This window comes from Mandrillus leucophaeus, unplaced genomic scaffold (assembly GCF_000951045.1).
Source record: "Mandrillus leucophaeus isolate KB7577 unplaced genomic scaffold, Mleu.le_1.0 Scaffold94, whole genome shotgun sequence".
Lineage (NCBI taxonomy): Eukaryota > Metazoa > Chordata > Mammalia > Primates > Cercopithecidae > Mandrillus > Mandrillus leucophaeus.
The window spans coordinates 506,550-517,798 of NW_012110252.1; the positions used below are offsets into that span (position 1 = coordinate 506,550).

Below are 11,249 nucleotides of genomic sequence, written 5' to 3' on the forward strand. Positions count from 1 at the left end.
AGTGGGGTGTTGAAGTCTCCCATTATTATTGTGTGGGAGTCTAAGTCTCTTTGTAAGTCTCTAAGGACTTGCTTTATGAATCTGGGTGCTCCTGTATTGGGTGCATATATATTTAAGATAGTTAGGTGGTCTTGTTGAACTGATCCCTTTACCATTATGTAATAGCCTTCTTTGTCTCTTTTGATCTTTGTTGGTTTAAAGTCTGTTGTATCGGGCCTGGCGCAGTGGCTCACGCCTGTAATCCCAGCACTTTGGGAGGCTGAGGCGGGTGGATCACGAGGTCAGGAGATCGAGACCATCCTGGCAAACACAGTGAAACCCCGTCTCTACTAAAAAAAAAAAATACAAAAAATTAGCCAGGCGTGGTGGCGGGCACCTGTAGTCCCAGCTACTTGGGAGGCTGAGGCAGGAGAATGGCGTGAACCCCAGAGACTGAGCTTACAGTGAGCCGAGGTTGTGCCATTGCACTCCACTCTGGGCGACAGAGCTAGACTCTGGCTCACAATCAATCAATCAATAAAATAAAATAAAGTCTGTTTTATCAGATACTAGGATTGCAACCCCTACTTTTTTTTGTTTTCCATTTGCTTGGTAGATCTTCCTCCATCCCTTTATTTTGAGCCTGTGCGCGTCACTGCACGTGAGATGGGTCTCCTGAATATAGCACACTGATGAGTCTTGACTCTTTATCCAGTTTGCCAGTCTGTGTCTTTGAATTGGAGCAATTAGCCCATTTACATTTAAGGTTAATATTGATATGTGTGAATTTGATCCTGTCATGATGTTAGCTGGTTATTTTGCTTGTTAGTTGATGCAGAAAAGCTGAAAATTCTAAAAATCAGAGCGCCTCTTCTCCTCCAAAGGAATGCAGCTCCTCGCCAGCAACAGAACAAAGCTGAACAGAGAATGACTTTGACGAGTTGAGAGAAAAAGGCTTCAGATGATTGGTAATAACAAACTTCTCCAAGCTAAAGGAGGATGTTCAAACCCATCCAGCCAAACCCAAAAACCTTGAAAAAAGATTAGACATATGACTAACTAGAATAAACAGCGTAGAGAAGACCTTAAATGACCTGATGGAGCTGAAAACCATGGCATGAGAACTACTTGACACATGCACAAGCTTCAGTAGCCTATTCAATCAAGTGGAAGAAATGGTATCAGTGATTGAAGATCAAATGAATGATAAGAATCAAGAAAAGAAGTTTAGAGAAAAAAGAGTAAAAAGAAACGAACAAAGCCTCCAAGAAATATGGGACTATGTGATAAGACCAAATCTACATCTGATTGGTGTACCTGAAAGTGACGGGGAGAATGGAACCAAGTTGGAAAACACTCTTTAGGATGTTATCCAGGAGAATTTCCCCAACCTAGCCAGGCAGACCAACATTCAAATTCAGGAAATACAGAGAACGCCACAGAGATACTCCTCCAGAAGAGCAACTCCAAGACACACAATTGTCAGATTTATCAAGGTTGAAATGAAGGAAAAAATGTTAAGGGCAGCCAGAGAGAAAGGTCAAGTTACCCATAAAGGGAAGCCCATCAGACTAACAGTGGATCTCTCGGCAGAAACTCTACAAGCAGAAGAGGGTGTGGGGCCAATATTCAACATTCTTAAAGAAAAGAATTTTCAACCCAGAATATCATATCCAGCCAAACTGAGCTTCATAAGTAAAGGAGAAATAAAATCCTTTATAGACAAACAAATGCTGAGAGATTTTGTCACCACCAGGCCTGCCTTACAAGAGCTCCTGAAGGAAGCACTAAACATGGAAAGGAACAACCAGTACCAGCCACTGCAAAAACATGCCAAATTGTAAAGACCATCGATGCTAGGAAGAAACTGCATCAACTAATGATATACTTTTAAAGGATGATTAATTAACTAATTCTTAATCTTATATCTTACAATTATTTTTCTGATATTTTTACAGCATAGAGAAGTCAAAATAAATAATACCTTATTGGTCTTATATTCCAACAGTAGCTTCCGGTTTTTTTGTTTGTTTGTTTGTTTTTCACAAGACTTATCCCTGATCTGTTTTATTTCTCAGGATTAAAAACTGAAAGATCTCATTATCATTGATTTAAAATATGATAAGTGTCACTTGAGGTCAGGAGTTCAAGACCAGCCTGATCAACATGGTGAAACCTTGTTTCTACTAAAAATACAAAAATTAGCCAGGCGTGGAGGCAGGTGCATGCAATCCAGCTACTCAGGAGGCTGAGGCAAGAGAATTGCTTGAACCCAGGAGACAGAGGTTGCAGTGAGCCAAGATCACACCACTGCACTCCAAACTGCCTGACTGAGACCCCATCTCAACAACAACAAAAAAAAAATCATAAGTGAATTCACACTATTGAAATAACCCTGCCAGTTTGAACCTACAGTGCTCAGATTTAGGTCTAGATTGCATTTACAATATGCATCACTAAATTTCTCTTAAGGGGTAGTCTTTAAGACAGCATGGCCTCTTCTCGCCCTGATACATGTACAGTAGTACTTAAAGACTACTGCATGAGCATATGTAAGAGTCAGTCAGACCAACAGGCAGACAGATTAAGAGAGAGGCCCATATGTACTTATTAATTTAAGAGTAATATTGTACTTAACTGGAATTGATTGTCCTGGAACTCTTCAAGACTTAGAAAACCTTGTAGTTTTTACTGACCTAATTTGACAAATGACTTTGTTGTCTTTGTGTAAGTCTCATCTTGAACCAACCCCACCAGGAAGTTTGTAACCTAGTAAAGACAAAGTGACCAAAGAGTAAGAATAAAGATAAATGAATAAACCCATTTATGCTGACCAAGAAAGATAACTTCCACATCTTCTAAGTAACACATCGTTTTCATTACTTGAATAAAGAAAATTTGGCCAGATGTGGTGGCTCATACCTGTAATCCCAGTGCTTTGGGAGGCCAGGGTGGGAGGATCACTTGAGTCCAGGAGTTGGAGGTTACAGTGAGCTGTGATCACACCACTGCACTCTAGCCTGGGTGACAGAGCAAGACCCTGTCTCAAAAAAAAAAAAAAAAAAGTGTGTGTGTGTGTATATGTACTTCTGTTTTTCTACTAGAAGCAAATGTAGTTTTAATATTATCTAGATGTGTACAATAAATATTAATAAATTATAAGCCTAAAGAGCTTACAAATTTTGCCATAATAAAAATAATTGTAAAGTATTTCACAAAGAATGAAGTATTACATACTAAGTAGAATGTTATATAAGTAATGACTTTGCTTTATCACTTATTTATTTATTCAGCCAGCAATTACTGTTGATAGGTACTTTGTGCCAAACACTATGTGAAGACTCTGGGGTCAGAGTACTCATGGTATAGTAAAGAGGATGATGAATTCCCACTAGTTATAAAAGTAGAAGTAGCAGCTCTTCAGTTCTCCAATTTGGATTGGAGATCAAGTTTCTGTTAACTTGTCAAAGGGAATCCTAGAATTTGGGTTTAGGGAGGGGAGTGGTGACAGATAATTCTATTTTATGATAAGGAATACTAAAGTTTCCTACACTATTTCTTGGGGTATCTCAGCTGAATGCCAATATTGATCTGCCAACTAGAAGAGTATAATTCCCTTTCCTGAAGTAACTAAATAAGGTATTTTTCCTGTTTGTGCTTTAGCAGGTTTTCGAGACATAGTTTGGGTTAACTAATACGGTAATAGGCTTTTTAAAGGTAGCCAGAAAAACAAAGAGCGAAAGACTCTAGCTCGGTCTTTATGATCCAGTTGCTTTTTATCACTAAAATGTGAAATTAGTGCTAGTGAATATTGAGGAATTTTGACAACATAAAGGAACATCCTCTAGGGTATTTCCTAACCAGGAGACTGGCAGGAAATGAGATATATGTAACATATGTAACATGAGAGAGAGCAATGAAGGGGACTTGAAAGGAGAAAGAATGAGAAAAGAAGTGTAGCAGAGCTGGACTGAATTTGGTCCTAGTAGTGGCAGTGGCAGTGGCACTGGCCAAATGCTGTTAATGATAACAAGGCGGCCAGGCGTGATGGCTCATGCCTGTAATCCCAGCACTTTGGGAGGCCAAGGTGGGCGGATCACCTGAGGTCAGGAGTTCGAGACCAGCCTGGCCAACATAGTGAAACACCGTCTGTACTAAAAATACAAAAATTAGCCTGTGTGGTGGCACGTGCCTGTAGTCCCAGCTATTCGAGAGGCTGAGGTGGGAGAATCACTTGAACCTGGGAGACAGAGGTTGCAGTAAGCCAAGACCACACCATTGCACTCCAGCCTGGGTGACAGAGTGGTACTCCATCTCAAAACTAATAATAATAACAACAACAAGTCATATGTTAATTGCTCCTTCACATGACTGAAGTGTTTTCACATTTATTATTCTGTTTGATTTTTGTTTGTTTGTTTGTTTTCTGAGATGAAGTGTCGCTGATTTTGCCCAGGCTGGAGTGCAATGGCATGATCTCAGCTCATCACAACCCTTCTGCTCTCGGGTTCAAGCGATTCTCCTGCTTCAGGCTCCTGAGTAACTGGGATTACAGGCGTGCGCCACCAGCCTGCTAATTTTTGTATTTTTAGCAGATACAGGGTTTCACCATGTTGGTCAGGCTGATCTCGAACTCCTGACCTCATGATCCACCCGCCTCAGCCTCCCAAAGTGCTGGGATTACAGGTGTGAGCCACCGCGCCTGGCCTATTCTGTTTGATTCTTATAGCAGGCTTTATTTTAATTGAAACTCTGAGATTAAGTGATTTCCCTGAAAATAGCTTTTTTGTGTTTATGTTTGTTTTTGTTTCTGTTTTTTTGAGACAGGGTCTCACTCTGTCATCCAGACTGGAGTGTGGTACAATCTTGGCTCACTGCAACCTCTGCCTCCCAGGTTCAAGTGATCCTTCTGCCGCAGCCACCCAAGTAGCTGGGATTTTAGGCACGTGCTACCATGCCTGACTAATTTTTGTATTTTTTGCAGAGACGGGGTTTCACCATGTTGCTCAGCCTGGTCTCGAACTCCTGGGCTCAAGTGATCAACCCACCACAGCCTTCCTAAGTGCTGGGATTGCAGGTGTGAGCCACAGCACCAACCCCTAACCATAGCTTTTTTGACATAGCTAGACCGTAAGCCAGTGCCTACACCCCAGTCATTACTTATTACATTGGTAGACATCTTAGAATTTACAAATAATTTTTATATATGTTATCTTATTTGACTGTTCTAACAACCATAGAGGTAGGCAAAAAATATTATCCTCATTTTAAACAAATCATCAAGGTGAAAAAACCTGTATCATCTTATTTGATTTCAGCAAGTAGTTTCAATTAAAGATGTATGCAAACATTGCTTCATGCTTAAGTCAACTGTAGATTGTTTTTTAAGCAAAGGATGCAGATTTTGTGTGCTTTCTACTATTTTTGGCAATCTCTCACTTTCAGATTTATGTGATCAGTTTGGCTGAACCCCGCCTGCCCCTGCAGCTGGATGATGCTGTTCGGCCTGAGGCGGAAGGAGAAGAGGTAAAAAATTATACTTATGAAATATTATGCTTCCTCTGTATATTTAGTTTGCAAAACATTGAAAACCCGATGCCCTACTTTTGTACTAAGGGTGCCTGTGAAGTGATTTTGAGCTCCATTGTTATTTAAATTTACTCTTAAAATCAGCAATTCTCAAACCTTTTGGTATCAAGATGCCTTTTACATTGTTAAAAATAATTAAGAACCCTACAAGCTTTTGTTTTTATTGGTGTATATATATCAATATTTATAGTATTGCGAATTAAAACACATTTTTAAATATTTATTAAAAATTATATATACATTGCATGCATGTTGGCATATGTAGTATTATGCAAATCATGAAGCTAATAACATTTTATGAAAAAATTACAGTTGTCCAAAGCAAAAAATAATTATTATTAGAGTGACATTGTATTTAGCAGTCCATTGCCTTAACCACTCAGCTACCTCATCCTTCAGATGACATTCTGTTTATATAACCACAGTTCTTTGTAATTTTTGGCTTAATAGACAACAACTAGATTCTCATATTGCCTCTGCATTCATTCTGTTGTGATGAATACACATCATAGAATCTTTAGAAAACTGCTCAATGTACTCATGAAGGGTGAGAAAGAAAAAGTATTATTATGAAAAAGTAAGTTTGACTTCTTCAACTCCCGGAAAGTCTCAGGCACCTTCACTGCTCCCCAGACCACATTTTGAGAACCACTACTCTGTCAGTTTTTATCTGTTCCTTCACCCTTGGGCTAGCAGGTTAAATCCAGGAATCAATGAAGAAGCGGGTGGTGAATTTTTCTTATATCCCAATAATGAGGCAAGGCTTTGAGGGGTGGAGGAGGGAAAGAAACCATTAATATCTGTTAATTCTTTGTCTTCTTTCCATCTCTCTTTTAATGTTAACTTCTCTCTGGCCACACTTTGTGTTTCTACCATTATTTGAGATCCCTGAGATTTTTGGGCATAGTATTAACATATAAACATCCTGCTCAATTAAAAGTAAATATGACTTCTAAAAGTATTTTTTGTGCTCTTCAAAATATAAGTAAAATTTGTTTTTTTCTTTTCTTCTTTTTTTAGGAAGGAAGAGCTACTGTTAACCAGGATACAAGATTAGACAACAGAGTCATTGATCTTAGGGTATGCCTAATTTATTTATTAAATGAAGCAATTAGGCCGCAGTCGAGAGGGGCAGGGATACCATACCTGTCTCAGGCTTATAAAGCTAATGGTATTTGCCTGACTGTAAGTATGATAATGCAGGAAACAATTTACTTTTCTGACTGACCTTCCCCTAAAAAGAACTGCAGGCAACAGGAACAGTTAAATACTAGTTAACAGGATATTGACTTGCTTTGTTTTAAAATGACAGATGAATTTGAAGCCAGTAAATGATCTTGCTTCCAGGTGGTATCTTTTTTAGACAAGTTATTCAGGAAGTAGAAACATAACCATTAATATCACTACAAAATTATGAAAAAAATTACATGCACATTTTAGATCGACCAGGTGGAGATGAGTAATTAATGCTTCAATCCTTTGAGTTTGATTGGAGCACCAAATTAAAAATATACAAGCAGTTGGCCCTAGTGGTTTATGCAGTAGTCTCATGGGTCTCCTGTTTCCCTTTCTGGTTTGGTTGCAAGTGAAAGAGAGTTTAGTGGTTTCATCATTATTGTAGTAAACCATTGCATCTTTCTTTCTTAATATTTTGACCACATCTTCCTTTTTTACTTAAATATTCTACCTGAAGCTCAAATTTTTTGTCACCTTAAGAGTTCTTCTTGGCTCTTCTACCATCATGTGAGTCTACCCTTATTATTTACTCATGTTATTCCTAATTATTTGCCTTTTGTCTTTTACCTTTTCCATTTTAATTTGTATAGAAAAAGCAAGCAGTAATCCAAAGTCCTCTTGATACTACCTAGAAACCTCAGGTTTTTCGTGTATGTTGGCCACAGGAGTGAGACATCATTCTGTATTTATTTGTCCTTGCTAGTTGTTCACACAAGTTATTGGTTTGTGCCTCTAGAAGTTGGCCTGAGGAGTTTTTGGGTTTGGGGTTGTTTTGTTTTGTTTAAATTCATTGCCACCATTGAAAAAATGGGTTTTCACATTAAAATCTGGATGACACTTCTTAAAAAGAGGAGAATCTGGCACATGAGCTAGCATGCTAGATGGGACATATACAGGTTTCTTACACTGTCTTTTGCTTTGCCCTGCACCACCCAGCAAATATCATTCATTTCATTCATTCATGTTATTTGGCTCTTGCAAGCATTCACATGTTTAACTCTTACTTTGACTTTACATTTTGGGAGACATTGTGTACATTAGTCACTTTAAGGTTTTAAACACCTTAGATTCCTTCTAAACTACTGTCTTGGTTGGCTGCAGTGGCTCACACCTGTAATCCCAACAATTTGGGAGCCTGAGGTGGGAAGAATGCTTGAGCGCAGGAGTTTGAAACCAGCCTGGGCAACATGGCGAGACCCCCGTCTCCTCAAAAAAATTAAAAATTAGCCAAGTATGTTGGCATGCATCCATGGTCCCAGCTACTCAGGTGGCTGAAGCAAGAGGATTGCTTGAGCCCAGGAGGTTGAGTCTGCAGTGAGCTGTGTTTGTACCACTGCACTCCAGCCTGGGCAACAGAGTAAGATCCTGTCTCAACAAATAAAAAATAAACTACTATCTAATTTAGTCCCCAACTAGTTCTTTTCATAGACTCTCAGCAAAGTCAAGGGTTAAAGAATTTGGAAATAAAAGGCAAAATTGCCATTCTTCTTCTCTAATACGAATGTTCCGAGATATATCCTCCTTTAGGTTCTAGTGTAGCCTAACTTTTTTCTCATAGATGAATTGTTTTCTCTCTGAACTTTCCAGGCAGGTGCCCTGATTAAAACTACTTCACTTTCCAGCCCCCAAGAAGGTTAAAGCAATTTTCATTCCTAGAAAAGTGAATTAAAATGTCTTTGGCACCCTTTTCATGCCTAGCACTCACATAGCTCATATTCCGGATTGGCACGGCAAATTAGCTTCGTCCTCGTAGGTTAGCAGGTTGTTAGGAAGGTTTTCTGGGAACCTATTCAAGAGAGTTCCCTTTAGATCGGAATTGTTCCCTTTATTTCACCTCACTCTTAGGTACAGGTGAAGGTTGTCCTAGGAGTAAATGTTAGTCTTCCCTCTTGAGAATCATTGTTTAAGTACTTTTCCCAAATATGAATGGATTACTTTAGTTGGTTCAAAATTACAGTCTATTTCTTTATCTAGACCCCTTGTACTATAGCTAGTCTACAGAATATTTATTATGTTCATATTACAGGTTTCTTATCCTGTGGAATATATATTGGTCACCTTCAAAGAACACATCATTTTGTTGGGGAGATAAGACTAGTAGTGTGAGGTCTCCTTAATAGGGATGCCCTCCCTTGGGTTGCCAGGTAAGCATAGAAACTGAGCCATCTTTAAAGGTGAATCATCAGCTCTTTTTTGCTACTCGGTTTCACATGCCAAGGGAATAGACAATTCAGGACTCATGGGCAACCTAACCCTTGAGACCCCGTGGCTTTCCTAAAGTTCCCTTCGTTTGCTAATACACTACATTATCCTCAGTGCTACCTCTGAAATCACACTATCAAATAGCTTCTACTATGTAATTCTGTAACGTTTTTTTCCTGAATGTTTAGGTATATTTTGGCATGCAGGGATTAAGAAATAGCTATCTGAGCATATATTTTATTGTTCACCAATTAACCCCACTTTGACCCTGTGGGTTAATGAATGAAAAGTATCTGCTATTAGGGTGTGGTTTCATCTTATCAATTACATATTTTTATTTTGTTTTTTTTGTTTGTTTGTTTGTTTGTTTTTTTGAGACGGAGTCTCGCTCTGTCGCCCAGGCTGGAGTGCAGTGGCCAGATCTCAGCTCATTGCAAGCTCCACCTCCTGGGTTTACGCCATTCTCCTGCCTCAGCCTTCCGAGTAGCTGGGACTACAGGCGCCCGCCACCTCGCCTGGCTAAGTTTTTGTATTTTTTAGTAGAGACGGGATTTCACCGTGTCAGCCAGGATGGTCTCGATCTCCTGACCTCGTGATCCGCCTGTCTCGGCCTCCCAAAGTGCTGGGATTACAGGCTTGAGCCACCGCACCCGGCCTACATATTTTTATTTTGAAATTGGTCACCTTTGTCTTCACCATTCTTTTCTCTTGGACAGACTGTTAATCCCTTAAGTCAAGGCAAGTACACGAGTTAAGGGGTTAACAGTCTGTCCAAGAGAAAAGAATTACATTCATGGCAAATGCTGCCCCCAATCAGTCACAACATACCACATACATATTATTCTTGATGAGCTTAAAGTAGCCACACAGCACTCAGGGCAGCCTCCACTAACTGATTGGAAATAAGCCTGTTTGCCATATCTCCCTGAAACTTTCTGTTAACAAAGCCACAAAACGCTGAAACAAAGAAAAATTAGATAATATCAAGAGCCCATCTTCTAACATATCGCCTAGCTCATTACTTTCAATACATATTTTCCAAACTAAAAATTAAAATCTCAACTCTTTAAGAGAAGTTTTTTACTTTTGTAATATAAGAGATTATCTTGGCAATATAGTTTTGATGCCAATATATTGAAACTTATATGACATTTCAGTGGTTTTGCAGTGTTTTCCCAAGTATGGTAGCTTTACCACCGGAGGTACACAGTGATTTCTGGGTGTTAAACAGGTGAACATTTTTTATTTTAATAGCTATACAATATAACCAGCAAATAAAACCATGTTTTCATGGATATTATTGCTTGGAATTAGTTAAGTTTTAAAACCTGATTTAAAGGAAAATATTAAGTACTAGTATGAAAGATACCCAGTAGACAGAAATGATAGTAGAAGACAAAAGACAAGTTTAAGAAATGCTGGTTTGTGTCAGCAGTGGACAGAAAATTGGAAACTTGGGGCTGCCATGGAAATGATAGGTGTTTGATCACCACAGCTATAGGAGTTCTTTGAAAGAAGATCTGGATAGTCTGAAATAGTCAAGGGAGGTATCCTCAGGGATGTCGTAACTGTTGACCTCAAGACCAATACATCAATTAGAAAAATATTTTAAGGGTGCTCAGCACTGCTGTGTATCACAGGGTCCCTCCATAGGACATACATACTTGATCGGCTAGCGTTTTTGTCATACATTAGAATGAATGGATATGTGTTGGAATGTCTTGACACAGAGTTAACCTGAACATATACAACTGGAATTCCCGTTACAGTAATATAATAGCAATTGCAGACAGTTCGAATTCTTTCTCACAGAGATTACTTTTGTTTGAGTAGAAATTCTACATAATTCTGGCCAGCGCAGTGGATCACTTGAGGTCAGGAATTCAAGACCAGCCTGGCCAACATGGTGAAACCCCATTTCTGCTTAAAATACAAAAATTAGCCGGGCGTGGTGGTAGACACCTGTAATCCCAGCTACTCAGGAGGCTGAGGCAGGAGAATCGCTTAACCGGGGAGGCAGAGGTTGCCGTGATCCAAGATAACACCATTGCACTCCAGCCTGGGTGACAAGAAAGAAATTCCGTCTCAAAAAAAGAAAAGAAGGAAAAAGAAATTCTGCATAAATCAGGCCAGGCGCAGTGGCGCATGCCTGTAATCCCAGCACTTTGGGAGGCTGAGGCGGGTGGATCACTTGAGGTCAGGAGTTCAAGACCAGCCTGGCCAACATGGTGAAACCCCATCTC

At 39.4% G+C, this 11,249-nt stretch overlaps 1 protein-coding gene and 1 long non-coding RNA gene across 3 annotated transcripts in view; both read left to right on the forward strand.

Moving 5' to 3' along the window:
• Nucleotides 1–11,249, forward strand: part of DARS (aspartyl-tRNA synthetase) — a 103,320-nt gene that overhangs the window by 58,914 nt on the left and 33,157 nt on the right. For both annotated transcript variants that reach the window (XM_011970272.1, XM_011970270.1), the window contains 2 exons: nucleotides 5,425–5,505; nucleotides 6,589–6,648. In XM_011970272.1, coding sequence (XP_011825662.1) covers nucleotides 5,425–5,505; nucleotides 6,589–6,648 — 141 coding nt within the window. The remainder of the gene's footprint in view (nucleotides 1–5,424; nucleotides 5,506–6,588; nucleotides 6,649–11,249) is intronic.
• LOC105532192 lies at nucleotides 9,071–11,093 on the forward strand. The gene is made up of 3 exons (XR_001004931.1): nucleotides 9,071–9,334; nucleotides 9,666–10,991; nucleotides 11,023–11,093. It is a non-coding gene; the product is annotated as an uncharacterized LOC105532192 (long non-coding RNA).